This window comes from Pongo abelii, chromosome 1, assembly GCF_028885655.2.
Source record: "Pongo abelii isolate AG06213 chromosome 1, NHGRI_mPonAbe1-v2.0_pri, whole genome shotgun sequence".
Taxonomy (NCBI): Eukaryota; Metazoa; Chordata; class Mammalia; order Primates; family Hominidae; genus Pongo; species Pongo abelii.
The window spans coordinates 70,587,566-70,608,681 of NC_071985.2; the positions used below are offsets into that span (position 1 = coordinate 70,587,566).

The 21,116-nt window shown below is 38.2% G+C and overlaps 1 protein-coding gene across 1 annotated transcript in view; it reads right to left on the bottom strand.

The window, feature by feature from the left end:
- Positions 1–731: 731 nt before the first annotated feature.
- SOAT1 (sterol O-acyltransferase 1) overlaps positions 732–21,116 on the bottom strand; it is a 62,460-nt gene continuing 42,075 nt past the window's right edge. Inside the window, exons 4-16 of the mRNA XM_024252709.3 lie at positions 19,552–19,703; positions 17,281–17,340; positions 15,634–15,741; positions 13,914–14,196; positions 13,024–13,102; positions 12,272–12,353; positions 11,549–11,594; positions 10,132–10,261; positions 7,540–7,637; positions 6,333–6,431; positions 4,843–4,978; positions 3,844–3,989; positions 732–1,724 (exon numbers count right to left, since the gene is read on the bottom strand). Coding sequence (XP_024108477.1) covers positions 1,668–1,724; positions 3,844–3,989; positions 4,843–4,978; positions 6,333–6,431; positions 7,540–7,637; positions 10,132–10,261; positions 11,549–11,594; positions 12,272–12,353; positions 13,024–13,102; positions 13,914–14,196; positions 15,634–15,741; positions 17,281–17,340; positions 19,552–19,703 — 1,476 coding nt within the window. The 3' untranslated portion in view covers positions 732–1,667. The remainder of the gene's footprint in view (positions 1,725–3,843; positions 3,990–4,842; positions 4,979–6,332; positions 6,432–7,539; positions 7,638–10,131; positions 10,262–11,548; positions 11,595–12,271; positions 12,354–13,023; positions 13,103–13,913; positions 14,197–15,633; positions 15,742–17,280; positions 17,341–19,551; positions 19,704–21,116) is intronic.

Genomic DNA, 21,116 nt, shown 5'->3' on the forward strand with positions numbered 1-21,116 from the left:
CTGATTCATTTTGATTTCAAGAAAAATGTCAAGAATTACAAGCCATATTAAAGCAAACTAGTTAGGAGGTTATGATTCCATTTACAATTACAATACTGTTGTGCAGAACATTACTGTGAGAACATGCAGAGTACCTTTTTAAAAATAACCTCCTTTGAGGTGTATTTGTGTCCGTTGAAGTTGGATTTAATGTTTGAAAATTACCTAAACTCATCTGGACCAGTGGTATCGTGAGTAAGATACATGATTAAGCTGGATACTTGTGGTTCAAATTAAGTTGTGACTATTAAGAAACTCTACTTACCTTCTTGTGAGACTCAAACGGACTTTAAAACAATTCTGAACAATACCAAGAGAGCCTCTCAAGTGGCTGTTCCAAGTAACAACAATCGTTTAAATAATTCATAAATCTTACTTTGAGTGGAAAGCTGAACTACATGGTCTCTGATACCCCTTCCAATGCTCAATCTTTACAATCATACCTCATACATACAAATAATTCCTACACACATTGTATTAGAAATGGGCATCTTATAAAATGGAAGTATTACATAATAGAGGACATTTCCTTGAAACCAATCACATATTAATTTATTCCACCTAAAAACATACTACCGTTAAAAGTATAACTGAGCAAATGCAGAAGCCAGCTTCTGGATTCTTAATGATCACTTTAATATGAGTGGAGGTGATTAATACTTATGTTACAGACTCACTAGTCTGCAAAATAATTCAAGAGAAGTCAATATTTATTAGACAATAAAATAATTGTTCCAAAGGATATTTCTAAATAACTTCAAAGAAGTTACCATAAAGTTAAAAAGGAATATCTTCCATGTTAAGTTTGTGATAAAATAATTTAAACACATGATTGACTCTATAAATCTTTTTTACAAATAACTTCAGAAGTTATAAAGAGGAAATGTTTTTCTTTTTCCTCTGCTATCTCTTATTTTTTCCTTCCTACTTCTGATCCCCTTAATATACAATATTATTGATGTAAACTCAAGAATTCATGGTAAAAGGCATCTTTTTGCTTCACAGAAATCATGACCTATAGAGAAAACAAGGTAAAAACTAAGGAAAACTGAACATTGAACTTTTTTCAAAAAAATTACAAAATAGGATGTATAACATTATCTTTGGAAAACAGACATTTTCTTTCTACTAGAAATAGCAAAAATCATTCTACATTTTTTCTTCCCCAATTGCATGTTCAATTAGCATACATTCCAACAGTGTCCATGAAAAAATTTCTAAGCCAGAGGTATTTAAGTGATTTCTTCCTAAGTGTTTTGGCTAATTCAGTGGCCAAGAAACTATGATGTTTATTCTCTGATTGGACGGAGTCAAGAAACAAAACAGATATAATTACCAAGGGGTAAAGCTGATATGACCCAGCAACAATCTGTCATTACTTCAGCTATTAGTCGGCCTTCTCCCCCCACCCAGCCCCACAAAAAAAGTACTGCTCTGCTTAAGTGTACAAGACTCCAGTGAACTTCCAACAGTTTTGCTTCAAGTGACCTAGCAATGGAGTGAGTCATCTGTAAAGCCTGGAGTGGTCCAAATAACACAGATAACTTCAGTAACAGCTGGAAACAGCTGGCTCCAAATCAGGGAGATACCCAATCTTCAGTGACAAGGAGGAAACAAAGTCCAAGCTTCTAAAACACGTAACGACAAGTCCAGGAACGTGGCCGGACATAATCCAAAAATGTGGGCTACAGTGGGGAAAAATAAGAATGGAAAAATAATTTATTTGTGTACAGAGTAGAGGAGGTGTGGAGGTAGGCAGGGGATATTAATATGATACATTGTACATCTCTAAAATGCCTCCTATCAATAACCCTCAAGGTATAGGCAGCTCACTAATTCAAAAGATGTTCAGTACTTTTATCTACAACACAGATTTATTCAATTTAGATGCTTCACATAAAGCTTTTAAAGCCCAGTAAACTATACACAATTGTGTGAACTTTGACCAGTTTCTAAATAGGCACTATTTCTTTCTGTATCTTTTATTTTATTTTAGCACAGCCCTACTTTTAGTACCTTAAAATCTAAATGGTGGTTAAGGACGACAAATATATATATATATATTTATATATAACCACCATTTAGATTTTAAGGTACTAAATATTAGTACATATTAGTAAATATGTAATATATAAATATATATTATATATACACACATATAAATGACTAATATATACATAAATGACATATATATATATAAATGACTAATACAAGGTTTAAAATTACTGAACTATCAAAGAAGAAGCAAACGAAGCACTACAAAAGTTCAGAAATAGGAAACAGAGGGAAGCAAGCATTTGAAAAATTATCATGAAAGATGTGGCATCCAAACTGGATTTTGATAGGAGAATAAAATCTGACATGTGGAATCCAGGTGACCAGGGACAGTCAAGAGCAATTACTTCAGATGAACAAAGGAGATTAATATGAAATAAAGAGGGAGAGTTGAGGCAGCCTAACAGACATAGGGTACACAGAAAGAGGGGAAGCTTTGGAGAGGAAACTGATTAATTTCATTATGGACATCTTCAGTTACAGATGCCTATGAGAAATACCCAGGAAATAAATCAAGAAGGCATCCCCTCCAAACCTGGAAGGTTGTAGGGATTGAATGAATTATTAGTAGGGCCACCAAATTTAGCAAATACAAGTACAGGATGCTGAGATGAACTTGAGATAAATAGCTCTATCTGCCATATTTTTTGTAATTTACTGAAAAAAGCATAATAGAGGACATTTGGGGTGTTCTAAGAAACCCAATACAGGAGGCAGGACAAAAGTATTAAATACAAGACATGCCCTATATATACAAAAAGCCTGGCAATCCTACTTCTTAGGGTGTTTCCATCATGAAATTCTATCCATAACTATAAGCAGTACTTTCAGCTAGTGCTACTAGATCTAATTAACCAGATCACATCAATTAAATTAACCAGAGTGTTTGCTGGAAAATTCCTATGTCTTATACTGTGTTACTTGAAAATAAAATTCTTAAAAAAAAAAAAAAAAAGCCATCCTCCTAAAATCTGTACCCATGTATAGCTAAAAACAAAAGTCCTAAGAATAAATGAAACCTGAATATAATTACCAAAAACCAAAAACAAAAATAGAATCAAGAAAGGATCTCAGTGTTGTCCAATATTTTTACAAGAGTTTATTTAGAAGAAAGAGGTTTTAAAAAAATAGGTATGTTTTAGGTGGTGGTAGTAGGGACATACATGGCATTAGGAAAATCCTGGAGAATACTTAGAAGGGGCTGGCTGGGTGCGGTGGCTTCAGCACTCTGGGAGGCCGAGGTGGGTGGATCATAAGGTCAGGAAATCAAGACCATCCTGGCTAACATGGTGAAACCCCATCTCTACTAAAAATACAAAAAATTAGCGGGCATGGTGGCATGCTCCTGCAATCCCAGCTACTCGGGAGGCTGAGGAAGGAGAATCGCTTGAATCCGGGAGGCAGAGGTTGCAGTGAGCTGAGATTGCACCACTACACTCCAGCCTGGGCGATAGAGTGAGACTCTGTCTCAAAAAAAAAAAAAAAAAAAATTATAATGGGCTGAAGAAAAGGCAGTAAAAGAAGAAAACCAAAAGCTAGGAGAGTTAAATGTGAAGAAAACTAAACAAAAGGAAAAACTTCAAGTACAATAAGATCAGATAATAAACTAATGCTTTTACTCTTCGTTTCCCTCTCTTTAACACTAATTCATCATAATCTCCACTACTATCCTCCTCAACATTGCCCACCAACTCTCACAATCAGAGAATCAACAGGTTCTTTTGCACTCCAACCAGGTTGGTGACTCACATTTTTCAGAGGACAGTGCTGACGTGCATACCACTCTTGAGAATAAAAGCAGAGTAAGACTCCATTGCCCAAGAAAAGAGAAGTCCACATCAGAACATTCCAAATTGGCTTTTTCCGACTATCATTGACAATGAAGTTGAAAGCCACTAAAAATAGGAAGGCAACAAAGAAATATACAGTTATCAGAGGTCAGAAGTTCGAGACCAACCTGGCCAACATGGCGAAACCCCATCTCTATTAAAAACACAAAAATTAGCCAGTCATGGTAGTGTGTGCCTGTAATCCCAGCCACTCAGGAGGCTGAGGCAGGAGAATCACTTGAAGCAGGGAGGTAGAGGTTGCAGTGAGCTGAGATCATACCACTGCTCTCTAGCCTGGGTCACGAGAGTGAAACTCTGTCTCAAAGAAAAAAAAAAAAAAGAAAGAAATATACAGGTATCAAAACATAATTTATCAGAAGATGAGGGGCCTCAGGTATCCGCTGTTATTTAATAATTACAGTGAGCAACAACTGTTTATATTTTTTTTATTCTGGTCACTGTTTCTATAAAGAAAAATAAAGCTTCAGTGTTAAAATCAGTAACTTACAAGAAATCAGTGTTTTCAGAACATGTGTATATATACTTCATGGAATTAGAATATTCATATTCCAACCTTTCCCTCACTCAAAAACTTGTCAGTTTTCTAGGGGATGCATACCGACAATGTTTACGAATGGGAAAGCTGTTTATATAGATAACTTTTATGACCTACCAAATCAGTGTTATCAATGGTCTTCATGAGGTTACCTAGTTCATTTTCCTACTTCAAAGTGTAAACATCTTGAGACAGAGCTGTGTATAATTATTCAAAGTCAATATTCTGACCATCTGATAAACAAGTACTACCTTAATATGTTACTACTATCTAGTTCTCCTACATTGATTTTATAGTTTCCTTTCTATCTGGTTTTCTTTTTTAGCATAGTACCCAGTACTCACAGCATGCCAAGATACTTACTTCCAAAGAACATGAAGAGCACGAAGAGCACGGGATAGAAAAAGCTCAAGCAAACAGCCAAGGCATATTCGTGTACTACAGCAGATACAGCAAAGACAGCTAACATGGCAGCAGATTTGAATCTCTTGGAGAAAAACTAAAGAAAAAGGAAAATATTACAAAGTAATTTTTAAAAATTTAAAGCAAGCATGAATTATATAGGATGCAAAATTATATGCCAAAGTCACCTATTATATTTGTACTTAATTTTCTAAGTCTACTCCTTGGATTAATCCAAACTATTAAAATAATTACAAATCATATACACTTACAAACTCTTATTATTGTTCAAACATCTAAGTCTATTTTCAAAAATATCAATAACTTATGTTTGTAAGTTATTACAACTGACAAAACATAGTTTTCCTATATAAACGAAACATATTGAATTTCAGTCTTTAGAGTAACACTGTATGGTAGATGGGGCAAGTGTCCTCTCCATTTTTACACATAACAAAACTAAGATTTCAGAAGGAGAAGAGGGACTTGCCTTATCCGTATGTGAAACTACACTTGAATGGCAGAATTAGCACTCAAATATTAATACAATGCTATTTCCACCACAAGATGCTGTCACTAAGCCAAATGGTGCCCTCACTTAATAAAAACTGTAATCCAGATACCAGTGTTTATCAACCAGGAGATTCAAGATTACATCTCATCAGTCTAAGTACATTATGCTCTAAAGAATGTCTCAAAGCCAGGTGTCACTGATTGGAGAGATACAAATCCACACAAAGGTGTTTCTCACAGAAAAGTGTTTCTCAGCCGGGCACGGTGGCTCACACTTGTAATCCCAGCACTTTGGGAGGCTGAGGCGGGCGGATCACCTAAGGTCGGGAGTTCAAGATGAGCCTGACCAACATGGAGAAACACCATCTCTACTAAAAATACAAAATTAGCTGGGCATGGTGGTGCATGCCTGTAATCCCAGCTACTTGGGAGGCTAAGGCAGGAGAATCGCTTGAACCCAGGAGGAGGAGGTTGCAGTCAGCCGAGAACATGCCATTGCACTCCAGCCTGGGCAACAAGAATGAAAAACTCTGTCTCAAAAAAAAAAAAAAAAAGTGTTTCTCTACCTTTAACCAAGAAAAACGAATGAAAAAGACCAAAGGGAGATTATTTGTTGGCAATGAGATTCATAAGAAACTATCCATTATTGGTGGATCATTTCAACTCCAACAACCTCCATGCATTCTTACTTTGTTACGTAAGATAAAATTCAGAGCAAAAGACACAGTATTAGACCTACTACTGTACACAGTGGTTTCTAAGCAGTACCATTCAAAGCAGGTTTCTAGATGTAAATTTCTCAAAAGAAAACTGAAAAGATACTACCACCCTTTCCTCATGAGCAATTAAATATAACTTCTTCCCGCTGTAAATACTCATACTTTCTGAAAAAGAATCTCCATTTCATAAATAATATCAACTTAAACCTTGCTACTTACCCAGAGAAAGTCCTTGTAAGCATAGTAATATAGCCAGTCATGGACCACCACATTCCAGGTTCTATAATAGTTAGAGTATGACGTGGAGTTCCACCAATCCTGAGGGAAAAAGTAAAGGTATAAAACTACACACACACACACACACCCCCCCCCCACCCGAAAGCAAACCCCCCTGACTTTCCCAAAGAACACATGTAACAGAAAAATCAAAGTATACTGTGATAAACTGTTGGTTTATACACTGATGACAGAAAAATCTTCAAAGGCATTTTGGTTATTAGTGTTGAATATGACATGAATTCTCGTACTATATATGATTTCATACAGAACACATAGAATCATTTAAATCTAATGTTCATCTAAACAGCAATCAGTAAGCCCCACCCCCTTCCCCTGCTAGAATGTCATGAGAAAATTCTACGGTCATGAAGACCAGAGAGAGTGCTAACACTAGAGAGCTGTTTGGTGCTTACCATAAATGGCAAAATTATCCAGAGTGAGATGGTGGCTACCTCAAAGTCCTGGTATCTCTATATATATTTCTTGCTCCCAATTTTAAGATCAGATGAATGAAATCAGATATCTAAAATCTGCAATCCACACTTAAAGTTTCTTTGAGAAAAAAGGTGGTAGACTTGGAGTATTGCCATAAACAACCAAAACTCAAAGAGAGCTGTAGGTAGGGTTAAAGAATGCTATGAGCCATTCTGACTCTAATTCTACAGCTTAATTCCAACTTTAGAAGCATAAGGATACTATCTGAAGCAAAATTAATACCTTTCAAAACAAAAGAGGGAAAAGTTATTTCCCTCGTGAACTGCTCAATTGTCTTAAATGGAATAATTTGCTGAGGTCATTCCTACAGAACTAGACGGTCCATTTCAAATGAATGAACACTCAGGGAAGTCTCATGGTGTGCTCTGAACCAACAGTTTCCTACTGGAATCACCAATATATCCTTGTAGGATCCAGCAGAAACCATTTGCTTATGTTAAGGGAGCAGATATTAGAGACAGAAGAAAACACAAGGTTATGCCAGTTATATCTGTAACTGAATTTCAGAAAATATTGGCAAAACTTGTAGAAAAGAAAATTATTTCACAATGTTTGTGTGAAAGGCTGGTGACATTAGCCAACAATGTCGAAATACTAATAATGAAGAAGATAATAAAATGTAAAAAGAAAGCTAAGTCTAAGTATATACTACCTTATAGAACATCCTGTCGCCAAAGCGTAACATCTCAGCAAAGGCATTGAGCCAGCAGTGCAAAAAGGCAAAAAAAGTAAGGAAGAGAATCAGCACACCTAAAAATAAGATTAACAATATTAACAGTCTTTTCAAATAGCTCACATGCCAAGCAACTAATTATATCACATCATTTTATTTAGCTGGGATTATTTTGTAAAATATAAGTTATTATTCCAGTTTACCCATTCCAGAGATGATATACTTTTGGAGTTAATTATCTTAATTTTAAAACAGTAACTTCCTTCAAAGTGGGTTCAACAAATGACATTACCCAGTCTGGTTTTTTTTTTTTTTTTTTTTTTTTGACAGAGTCTTGCTCTGTCGCCCAGGCTGGAGTGCAGTGGGGTGATCTCGGCTCACTGCAACCTCTGCCTCCAGGGTTCAAGCAATTCTCCTGCCTCAGCCTCCCAAGTAGCTGGAACTACAGGCATGTACCACCACACCTGGCTAATTTTTTGTATTTTTAGTAGAGACGGGGTTTCACCATGTTGGCTAGGCAGGTCTCGATCTCCTGACCTCATGATCCACCCACCTCGGCCTCCCAAAGTGCTAGGATTACAGGCATGAGCCATCGTGCCCAGCCTATCCAGTCTGTTTTAAAGAAATGCCTAAATATATGGCTTAACTTAGTACCCAAGGCCCTTTAAAAATCTGGCCCCCATACCCCCCTCTTAAACAACTGTTTAAAACTGGGAGACACTTTGCCCCCTCTCCCCCACAGGACATTTGAAATTCTAAAGACTTTTTGTTTTTAAAAGACAGGGTTTCACTATGTTGCCCAGGCTGAACTTCAACTCCTGGGGCTCAAGTGATCCTCCCACCTCAGCCTCCAGAGTAGCTGGGACTACCGGTGCAAGCTACTGCACCAGTGCTGTGACAATTGGAGGAGAGGGAGTTGTGCCACTGGTATCTAGTTGTTAGAGGCCAGGATGCTGCTGAACAGTTTATGCTACAATGCAGAAGAATGCCACTCCAAAGAATTAACCAGTCCAAAATGTTAATAGTGACATGGTTAACATAGTGACATGGATAACATTCTAAACATATCTCCAATGATTCTACCCTCTAAGTATTGTTAAACATCATCCACAACTGGATTTATGCCATTCCAGAATGCTCCATGCCCTTGCATCCATCCCACTACCTAGAGTGACCTTTCCACCAATTCTCTGCCAGGCAAATACCTACCTATTTTTCAATACCCAATATTAAATGTTATCTCTAATATGAAACAAAGGCCATAAGCATTTTGTTTATCCTACTTATGTAGTACATATTACAATATATTGTAAAATATCCATTTATATGTCCACCTCTTTCAGTCATTTATTGAAAAATATATATTTATAGAGCATCAACTATGTATCAGACAATATGAGAGAGACTGTGATTGGCTATAAAACACAATCCTTGATCTCAATAACTTTGCAGCTAGTGAGGAAGACACTCAAGTATGTAACACATATTCTATTTTAGGGACAGATACAGAGTTCATTCAAATAAGTCTTGGGGCTGGTGAGGGAGGGTTACTGGAAGAGGAATGCAAGAGAAGAAAAGAAAGGGAAGGCGATGACAGAAAACATTACCAACATTCAATGAGTAAAGAAAAGAGGAAAAGTAAGGGAAACTATGAAAGCTCCCAGACTGTAAAGATAATACATGTCTTGTTCACTTCTGAGTCCTCGGCACCTGGCATAGTACTAGGTACTCATATATCTCTATAATAGACAAAAAAGGGGAATAAATAAATTTAAGAAATCAAGGTATGGTCGGAAAGACAGGAGGAAAATAAGAAATAGTGGCAAAAGGCCGAGCATGGTGGCTCAAGCCTGTAACCCCAGCACTTTGAGAGGCTGAGATAGGAGGATAACTTGAGCCCAGGAGTTTGAGAATGGCCTGGGCAGCATAGGGAGACCCCGTCTCTCTAAAAAATAAAAACTTAGCCAGGCATGGTGGCATGCACCTGTAGTCCCAGCTACTGAGGCAAGAGGATCACTTTGAGCCCCAGAGGTCAAGGCTAGTAAGCCATGATCACACCACTGCATTCAGACTGGGTGACAAAGAGAGACCCGGTTTCAAAAAACAAAAAAAAGCAAGAAAACAGTGACAAGAGAGATTTCAAAATGTGGTCAGCAGCACCCAATGCTTCATGGAGGTCAACTTGGATAAGGGGTAAAGTACATCTTAATCCATCCACTGGATTAGAATATGGAGGTTACTAGTAATTTCAACAAGGGGCATTTAAGTGGTTTGGTGGAATCAGGAGCAAGATTACAATGAACTGAATAGCGAACAGGAAGACACAGCATGAATGTGGACTGTCCACTGTCAGAGAAAGGCACAACTTGAGTGAAAGCCATAAGATGAAAGACTGACCTGAGACTGGATGAAGGATACTTCATTTATAAAGTAGATGCAAGAGGTCAAGATGGGTATAGATATATAGAAGTTTAGATGAAAAAGTAGGCAAAACAAAGGTGCTCATAGGCAATAGCTTTCTATTTACCTCGTGAATTTATGCATGACCAAATTAACAAGTACCCATGTTACCTGGCAAGATGGAGTTAAATACACATAGGACCAGAACACGAGCGCTGAAGGGCTCCTGTTTGATATTCCGAAACAAGGGGGCACAAAGCCTTTCAAAGATGTAGTACACATAGAAAAAGCAACCAAAGACCTGGAACATAACAGAGACAGAATTATAATAACGATGGCTTAATAAGATGGATGGCAATTTTTTTCTCTCCAAAAGAAAGTACAGATGTGACCCTTAAAGTAACGTTCACATATGTATTCCATTTAACACTAGTATATAAGACTGCTATAATCCTTCAGGGAGATTACTCAAGCCTAGTTTCTACCATCACTTTTCCTAACCCTTTACCAAATGATATTTTTAAAAGAGCTCACTCTTAGAACCTGTTTTTCCTGCTGCTTAAAACTCATAACATGGCCGGGCACAGTGGCTCACGCCTGTAACCCCAGCACTTTGGGAGGCTGAGGCGGGTGGATGACTTGAGGTCAGAGTTCGAGACCAGCCTGGCCAACATGGTGAAACCCCATCTCTACTAAAAATACAAAAATTAGCCAGGTGCGGTGGTAGTCACCTGTAATCCCAGCTACTCAGGAGGCTGATGCAGGAGAATCGTTTGAACACGGGAGGTAGAGGTTGCAGAGAGCCAAGATTGCATCACTGCACTCCAGCCTAGGTGAGAGAGTAGGACTCCTTCTCAAAAAAAAAACAAACACAGACCCATAATGAAAGAACTTACTTCATAAATGGGCATTTGATTGAGACAATAGTTTAAAACGGGATCTTCCAGGATTAATGATTCTGATGGAGGTGGGAGGAGGAATGGGGAAGAGTCAGACTATACCCACATACACATACACCTCCCCCGAAAAACAGGAAGGAAGGGGGAAATTAATGCTTACAGAAAAAACCAATTAGAATTACTTTATAATTTTTTTTTTTTTTTCAAATGGAGTCTTGCTCTGTCACCCAGGCTGGAGTGCAGTGGTGTGATCTCAGCTCACTGTAACCTCCATATCCCAGGTTCAAGCAATTCTCCTGCCTCTGCCTCCTGAGTAGCTGAGATTACAGGTACGTGCCTCCACGCCAGGCTAATTTTTGTATTTTTAGTAGAGATGGGGTTTCACCATGTTGGCCAGGCTGGTCTCGAACTCCTGACCTCGTGATCTGCCCACCTAGGCCTCCCAAAGTGCTGGGATTACAGGCGCGAGCCACTGCGCCCAGCCTAATATATTCTTATATTAAAGAAAATTACTTTTGATGTTGGCAAAACAAACACCATTTACTGTACTAGAAATAGTTTAAAAGACTGCATAATGTCAACAGAAAGCATTCTTAGCTCCTAATTAGATTTAAGTAGATTATATTATTATCATAAATATGAATCCCCATCCCCTAATCAACATACCTTAGGCAGTTACAAAAACTTACCTGTGCAAACTTCATAGCAACATAACCCCATCTTACAGTGGGATTCCTGAAAAAGAAAGAAACAAAAATAAGGTTTCTAAATAAAGTAACTGAACTTGAATAAAGACCCTCACAATTAATGTTTTTTAGTCAGGCACGGTGGCTCACACCTGTAATCCAAGCACTTTGGAAGGCGGTGACCAGGAGTTCAAGACCAGCCTGGCCAATATGGTGAAACCCCGTCTCTAATAAAAATACAAAAAAACTAACCGGGCGTGGTGGTAGACACCTGTAATGCCAGCTACTTGGGATGCTGAGGCAGGAGAATCACTTGAACCCAGGAGGCAGAGGTTGCAGGGAGCCGACATAGCACCACTGCACTCCTGGGTGACAGAGCAAGACTCCCATCTCAGAAAAAACTAAAATTAATTAATTAATTAATAAAAAATAAATTAAAAATAATAAAAAATAAAAATAAATAAAATATATAATTAATTAATTAATGGTTTTACACACAGAACATCATTTATGACCATATGAAATACTTTATAATTATGTCAAGAATTACTATAATCAAATTAGACTTCTCTACTCACCATCTGAGGCTTCCCAGGTCAGACAGAAAATGAAAACTCATTCTATATTTTCTATGTCCCTACATGAACTGGCCCCTGTTTACCTATCCCACCTCACTCATGCCACACTTTTGGTGCTTACCACATTTCTGCTTCACAGTACCATTACCTGGGATAGCTGTCACGGTAGATAAGGGTAGGAGCAAATAAGAAGTACAAATACTGGTTGACTGTAGGTATTGGAACAGTGCCTAGAAAAGGAAAACTATAGTTAGAGAAAAGGCTCTTTGATTTTTCACAGCAAAAATAAAGGGGGTAATATAAGGAAGCGCAGAACAGGGAAGAATAAAATGACTTATCAGCTCATGTTCTTTTTTCCTGATCTCCGGAATGACTTCTTATTCTTGCACGAATTGAATATTACCAATCTCTTTAAACCAAGTTATTCCTGTGACTGAGATAACTTCTAGAGTGTGAAGCAACAATTTGCAAAGAATAGGCAGGCACAGGTGTAATGAGGCTATTAACATTCCATAAAAATAATGCAAAGTTACAAAAGATAATCAATTTTTTAAAATTGTAGGTTCAAGGGCAAAGCCGGAATAGTCAGGAAACAATGAAGTGGTCCTCAAAATCAATATGGATCATATATATTTGAAATAAAACACAATCTCTACATTATGTAATGTGACATCCCAGTAAACAACAAAGGGTGAAATATCCAGCCAATAATCCTTTAAACTAATGAAATTACACAAAGAAAAGAAAAAGAGAGAGAGAGAGAAAGAGAAAAAGAGAGAGGGAGGAAGGGAAGGAGGAAGGAAGGAAAGAAGGAAAGAAGGGAAGGGAAGGGAACGGGGTGGGAGGCAGGGGAGGGGAGGGGAGGGGAGGAAGAAATAATGAACAAAATAAATTACATACTTGATTTCTCCTTAGATGAATTTAGTACCCGAGGCACGTTCTCTCTGACAAATGAGTGGGCCTTCATTACAAAACGAATCTACAAAAGCAGGAGGAAAAAGATGTCTGTTCAAAGAAGGTCTCCTGCAAGTGTCCTTTCCATTAGTCAAATGCATTATAGATAGCCAATAAAGTCAGAAAATCCTGATGAGTGTATAAACAAATTAAAATAAAACCTTTATTATATAGTTACATGACAAAACAATGAATCTGACATTTCAAAAGTGAAGTTTTTAATTATGAAAATACTTTATAATTTAAATGACTTTTACAAAAAGTATTCAGGAACAAAATCTTGATGCATCAAAAATAGTTCAATGTGACCGGGCGCGGTGGCTCACGCCTGTAATCTCAGCACTTTGGGAGGCCGAGGCAGGCAGATCAATAAGGTCAGGAGTTTGAGACCAGTCTAGCCAATATGGTGAAACTCCGTCTCTACTAAAAATACAAAAATTAGCCGGGTGTGGTGGCGGGCGCCTGCAGTCCCAGCCACTTGGGAGGCTGAAGCAGAAGAATCACTTGAACCTGGGAGGTGGGGATTGCAGTGAGCTGAGATGGTGCCACTGCACTCCAGCCTAGGTGACAGAGCAAGACTCTGTCTCAAAAAAAAAAAAAAAAAAAAAAGTTCAAAGTAATTTATTTATCAAAATTCAGAGAACATGGAAGCTACAATGAAACTTAAGAGGTGAGATGATTCTACTTTAACAATTTTACAGATAATGGCAAAAGGAACAATATTTGAAAATTTATCCAAGTTAATACAGCTAAAAATAATAGTATCAGTATGTCATCATCATTACTATTATTTTAGCTGAGGACAGCATCGCCTTGGGTAAAACTTAAAACCTTACCTGCTCGAATATAATGATGAACCGGGAAGCTGGTGGCAGTGTATATGCTAACACAACATATGTTGGTCCAAAACCTAGAACTCCAATCTGGAAGATCATGAAAAGAAAGCCATGGAAGAGAGAACGGATCAGCGGATGAGAACTCTTGCTATAGCCAGTGGCCCAATGTTGAAATAGAAAATAGGGAACTGACAATGTGGACAGGAACATGATCCACCAGGTCCAAACAACGGTAGGAAATTTGCCAAAAGCATAAGACAGGAGGCTGAACTCAAGCACCAGCCTGGGGAGAAAAGGTACAGAAAAAGAACATAGAGGTGAATTTTTAATATACACTGAGTTCACAGAATTTAAAACTTTCAAACACCAAACTTTCAACCTTAGGAAACACCATAACATTAATATGCTGACGTCATGGATGTAATAGTTCTGCTAGTTAGAGATCTGCTTCTAACCATCTGCTTTACTATATATCAACAATATATGTTCTTTAGAAACAAGTTTTCTAAAAGCTCTAAGATAAATACAGTCTTCAAACTTAAGATATCTAAGATAATTGGACTTTGAACTTCTGAAAGATTAGATTCTCACATTAATTTTTTAACTGTAAAATATTCTATGGAAAATATTCAAACAGCAATCATTCTTATGTACAAAAGATTTTTCAGAAGAAATAGGTACAATTTAAAAATATGTTAATATACTATACCATTATCTCCAAATGTAATTTTCAAAAACAGTACATAATTCAATCCATGATTACCACGCTGTCATTTTTTAAGCTACAATTTGAGTTTTAAAATTTTATTTTGAGATCGGGTCTCCTTTGCATCCAGGCTGGAGTGCAGTGGCACAAACACAGCTCCACTGCAGCCTCAACCTCCCTGGCTCAAGCGATCCTCCCATCTCAGCCTCCTGAGTAGCTGGAACTACAAGTGTCTGCCACCGTGCCCAGCTAATTTTTAAATTTTTTGTAGAGATGTTGCCCAGGCTGGTCTCCAACTCCTAAGCTCAAGTGATCCTCCCGCCTCGGCCTCCCAAAGTGCTGAGACTACAGGCACAAGCAACCATGCCTGGCCTACAATTTGACTTTCACATTAAAAAGAAATATCAAATTTTTCAACCTTCAATTCCAATAAGCTACTTGTTTTAAGTAACCATCTTAAATAAAGACAATCAAAAAGTTAATAAATCATATACAGTTATCCAGGAAAGTGTGCAGACACCAAAACTTATGCAAATTCGAGGCCCAGAGTTGGCCCCGTGGAACCCACAGATATGAAAAATCTGCCATTCTTATATGTGTGTTTTGCATCCTGGAATACTCTAGATCCCAATCTGCCTTTGCTTGCAGATGTAGAACCCATGGATACAGAGTGCTAAACACACTGATTGAAAAAATTCTGCGTAGAAATGGACATGCACAGTTCAAACCCGTGTTGTTCGTAGGTCAACTGTGTACAAAGTTCTCCCATTTGGGAAAATTACCTAGAAACTACTGATTATGGTCTATTCAAATAAACCACTTTAAAAATAAAAGTAGTGAAACTTCTAATTTTCTCCATCAGTTAAACTTTTCAGGGCAGAGGAATATCACCCTCAAATCTGCTGCTTTAGGATTTCCTGAAGCAATTTAATCAATTTACCCTTTACCAAAATTTAGTGAAAACCCCTAACTTCTCATGCATCAACTAGCCAGCCATCTTTTTTGTTGTCTTACCTTCCTTCATCAATGTAATCTACTACAAGTGTGCTGAGGATAAAGAGAATGAGGAGGGCAATAAACATGTGATATATTGTTCTGATGTGGTCCACTTCAAGCAGCTCACTGTAAATGTAGTTCAAACAAAACAAGTTAATAATGTATATTTAAATTTAAAACACCATAAAGTCTTTTCTTAAAGCAGTTAACTTAAAGCAGTTGAGAAGATGCTTAATCCACTCTCCAAAAACATCTCAAAAAAGAATGGTCTACATTCTTTAAAACCTACCAGAAACGGATGTTTTCTAAGTAAACAAAGGCCATTCACTAAAAACAGGAAACAAAGAAACTATTTCAAATGCTAAGAATTTTTTTAATCCTATTCATACATTCTACTCCCTAAATTTAACATATATTAAGTACTACCTATTTCCAAAACGTTAAAATTGACATGAATTTCTATAATGTTGATTATGATGATGATGATAACCAAGTACTACCCTACACGTCTATAAAACTCAACCATTTACAAAGATTTTACCTTCTCTTCATTGACTTTTGTATTTAAGACTGGTCTAATTTTCTTTTTAGAATAAAATAATATAGATGACTTTTCCTAAATAAATCTTTTATATCTGACTAAAACAGGTTTTTTAACTTGTTTTTGGAAAGATAATGCTAACCTTTTAAATGATTTTGAGTAATCTAATACACTACTACTCAATCTCTGGACCAAGGATCTTCACAGTCTAATAAAAACTCATCTAAGCCATAGAAAACATGTTCTGTTTCCTTGGTTAAAATTTTTTTTAATATGTAATTTTGTTTATTTTTCATGTATAAATTCTATCATTAAAATCCTAATTATAATGTTTAAAATAAATTCTTTTCCCTTTTATGTGAAAAGCCTGCGTTTTCCCCAGATGTGAATTTTAAAAGATTAATTCCTTCAAACTACAGTGTGACAGAACACCGAACACTATACATTACATGCTTAGAAAACACTGAACAGCACATTACATGCTTAGAAAACCTGCCTTCTTATGTAGGGGAAGTAGTAAACATCAACTTGACTCACAGAAAGTAACTTTTGATAAGCATAAGATGTCTTTTTAAAGAAAAGTACACTTTTTTTTTTATTGAGACAGTCTTGCTCTGTCACCCAGGCTGGAGTTGCTGGGTGTTGCACCTGGTGCTCAGGCTGGAGTGCAGGGGCACGATCTCGGCCCATTGCAACCTCCACCCTCCCGGGCTCAAGTGATCCTCCTGTCTCAGACTCCTGAGTAGCTGGGATTACAGGCATGCACCACCAAGCCTGGCTAATTTTTTGTATTTTTTGTAGAGAGAGTCTTGCCATGTTGCCCAAACTGGTCTTGAACTCCTGGACTCAAGCGATCTGCCTGCCTCAGCCTCCCAAAGTGCTAGGATTACAGGTGTGAGTCACAGTGCCAAGCCCAGATAACCATTCTTATCCCTAACTCCTCTTTTGAAACTAGATACAGAACCAAAAGATCAGAAACGAGCAAGAGAGAGCATACAACAAAAAAACCCACTAATGATTTATACAGATACAGAACTCATTACATGTCCATATACTAAGCAATGATTCTATCAGAATAGTTTTTAAAAAATCAAACATATTTAAAAACAACTAAAAATACTCACTCTAAGAGAGAGCGCCTTGCAATAAAAATCTTTCCTTGTTCTGGAGGTGCTCTCAAATCCCTGAGAAGAGGAAAAATTAAAACAAGATATAAGTACTTCAAGTATTATAAGAAATCTAATCCCACAGACAAGAGAATATACCAATAACACCATCTAACATTAATTGACCGATGACCTTTTCACTACTAGGATTACAGATGCCTGCCACCATGTCCAGCTAAAACAGATCCAAATATTGTGTTACAGTTTTATGTATGTTACTTCATTTACCCTCTCTGTGAGGCAGGTACATACACAACCTTACGAAGGGAAAGGTCGCCACACCCAGCCCCTATGGACTTTGGCAATCACTTTTCCTTCTTGTAGAGAATGGAAAGGTCGCCACACTCAGCCCCTATGGACTTTGGCAATCACTTTTCCTTCTTGTAGAGATCCCCTAAGGTCACAGACAGGCCTCCAAGCACACTCTACTCCAGGTCATATATACTGTTATTGATCTGTCCTCTGAAAGTTCACTGATGTTTACCATACCCTTCCTGATATCAAAGAACTTCCAGCAACTCCCAACAGCCTCCTGATCTTAAAGCTTGCTGCAAGTTACTAAAAACTCCCATTTTAACATCTTGCTCATCTTCTTTAGGGCTTTTCGTACTACTACCAGCACTTAACTATAATTGGCCAAAACTATTCTCCAGGACATCAGTCTATGCCTCCGAACAGGGGCATAAAACTGAGAAGAGCATGGAATGGCAAGTTAACACATATTAGCCTTTGATAGCCTTCACTCGATTATTCTGGATTAACCATCAATTAGAAAAGTATATACTAATCGCACTGTACTTTATTACAAGTATTGTATAGAATGCAATAGAGAGGCACGTAATGATGTTTTTTTTTTTTTTGAGTCAGTCTCACTCTGTCGCCCAGGCTGAAGTGCAGTGGCGTGATCTCAGCTCACTGCAACCTCCTTCCCCCGGGTTCGAGTGATTCTCCTGCCTCAGCCTCCCGAGTAGCTGGGATTATAGGCACTTGCCACGGCACCCAGCTAATTTTTGTATTTTTAGTAGAGACAGGGTTTCACCATCTTGGCCAGGCTGGTCTTGAACTCCTGACCTCGCGGTCCACCTGCCTTGGCCTCCCAAAGTGCTGGGATTACAGGCATGAGCCACCATGCCCAGCCATGATATGATTAAGAGCAAGGACTCTAGAGCCAGACTCTAGGTTCAAATCCCTGCTATGTAATTTTGGACATTTAATTAAGTACTCTGTGCTTTAGTTTCCTAATCTGTAACATGCGGATAGTTACAGTTATCTGTCTCATAGGATCACCGTTTGGTTTAAATGAATTCATCATGTAGAGCACTCAGCAAGTGTTGGCTATGTTGTTCTATTAGTCACTATTTTTTTTTTGGAGACAGGGTCTCTGTTGCCCAGGCTGGAGTGCAGTGACGTGATCTTGGCTCACTACAACCTCCACCTCCCAGGTTCATGTGATCATGGTATCTCCCCTGCCAGGTAAGTATCCACCTCCCAGGTTCAAGCGATTCTCATGCCTCAGTCTCCTGAGTAGCTGGGACGACAGGCATGCACCACCACGTCCAGCTAATTGTTGTATTCTTGGTAGAGACAGGGTTTCACCATATAGGCCAGGCTGGTCTCAAACAACTGACCTCAAGTGATCCACCCGCCTCGCCCTCCCAAAGTGCTGAGATTACAGGTATGAGCCACCACGCCTGACCTTACTAGTCAGTCTTTTTTTTTTTTTTTTTTTTTTTTGGAGACAGAGACTCTCTCTGGAGTGCAGTGGCATGATCTCTGCTCACTGCATCCCCCGCCTCCCAGGTTCAAGTGATTCTCATGCCTCAGCCTCCCGAGTAGCAGCAATTACAGATGCCCGCCACCATGCCCGGCTAAATTTTGTATTTTTAGTAGAGACAAATGGTTAAATAACCATGTTGGCCGGGCTAGTCTCGAACTCCTGACCTCAGGTGATCCACCTGCCTCAGCTTTCCAAAGTGCTGGGATTACAGGCGTGAGCCACTGTGCCCGGCATTAGTCTTAAAAGAGGTATGCATGTATGTTATAATTTATACATAAAGACAAAGAAAACCCCATCCCCCTTCAAATGGTTAAATAACTTTCCCAATGTAACACACAGCCAATAAAAAGTGGCACCAGGGTGTGAACTCAAGCATATTTGCTGCAGTCCATTTTCACCATTGAACTATACTGAGTAGATGTTTGCATTAAAAGAAAATAGCACATACTTACTTCACTCTATGGTTGTTTTTCTCTCCTTCAAGAACAGAAAAGGTTGTGAGAGCGCACCCACCATTATCTAATGATGCAGATTTTTCAATGAGATTGGTCACAAAATCATCAAAGTGACTGCCAACTTCCTTCATAAAAAATGGCTTCAATTCCTAGAATTTTAAAACAAAGAAAAAGATGGGGAACTAATACATGCTTGTGAGTCATTAGCATTTCTCTAAAGGGCTACCTTAAACAGAGCTGGATCAAAAGAAAGACATAGTGAGTTCACAGCAGTAAAAGCAAAAAATCAATTCCTGTATCTGACTGTATCTGACTTGAAGTTTCAGAAACAGCTACCTAAAAGGCAACATAGTGATTTATACCCTTTTAAAATGTACACCCCTTGTAAGCATAAAACAAAATACCTCAGCTTCCCAAGTAGCTAGGATCACAGGTGTGCGCCACCACTCCCGGCAAATATTTTATTTTTTGTAGAGGCACGGTCTCTCTCTGTTGCCCAAGCTGAACTCTAGGGCTCAAGCAATCCTCCCACCTCAGCTTCCCAAAATGTTCGAATTACAGGCAGGCGCCACTGTGCCTTATTCCCACGTTATAATTACCATGATTCTAAGTTCTCTTTTTTCTTTCTTTTTTTTTTTTTGAGACGGAGTTTTCCTCTTGTTGCCTAGGCTGGAGTGCAATGGCACGATCTCGGCTCACCACAACCTCCACCTCCTGGGTTCAAGTGATTCTCCTGCCTCAGATTCCCGAGTAGCTGGGATTACAGGCATGTGCCACCACACCCGGCTAATTTTGTATTTTTCGTAGAGATGGGGTTTCTCCATGTTGGTCAGGCTGGTCTCCAACTCCCAACCTCAGGTGACCCGCCCACCTAGGCCTCCCAAAGTGCTGGGATTACAGGCACGGGCCACCGCACCTGACCCAGTATTGTAAGTTTCTTTCACAATCTCCCTCATCTATGACCCCAACCTCTGACACCTCAGATGGTACAGAATGTTACTTATAAGGTAACTATTTTAATATGATCAATTCATGTATTTTCTTTTCTTGAAGTAACATTCATATGTGAGTAGTTTAGGTATCCATATGCGAGACAAAATAACAAACTAAAAAAAAGCCATATTTACTCATTTCTGCTTGCCAACACAATTTCACAAAGTTCTTGACTCTATGATGATACACAGCTTTCCAAATACTTCTAAGACAAAATAAAACACACACTCCCCCCACATCTCTTGCCTAAGTCACTATATTCCTTGAAGATAATAACCTTGCCTTTTCCTATAAATAAAATGAGTTAGTAATTACACTTCCATAATCTATAACCAAATATACTCTTACACCAAACCTTAACATATTCTACTCTAATATAACTTCTAACTTCTAAACAAACGTAATATAATTTTACATATGCAAAACCCTCACCACCTATACATAAACAGTAGACTAAAATACAGTGCCAGAAAAGGCTAACAAAACCTCTCTATAAGACTACTCCCAGGCGGCAGGCTCTGTCTACAGTTCTCAATAAGACTTCTAAATCCAATAACTTTAATTCTTAA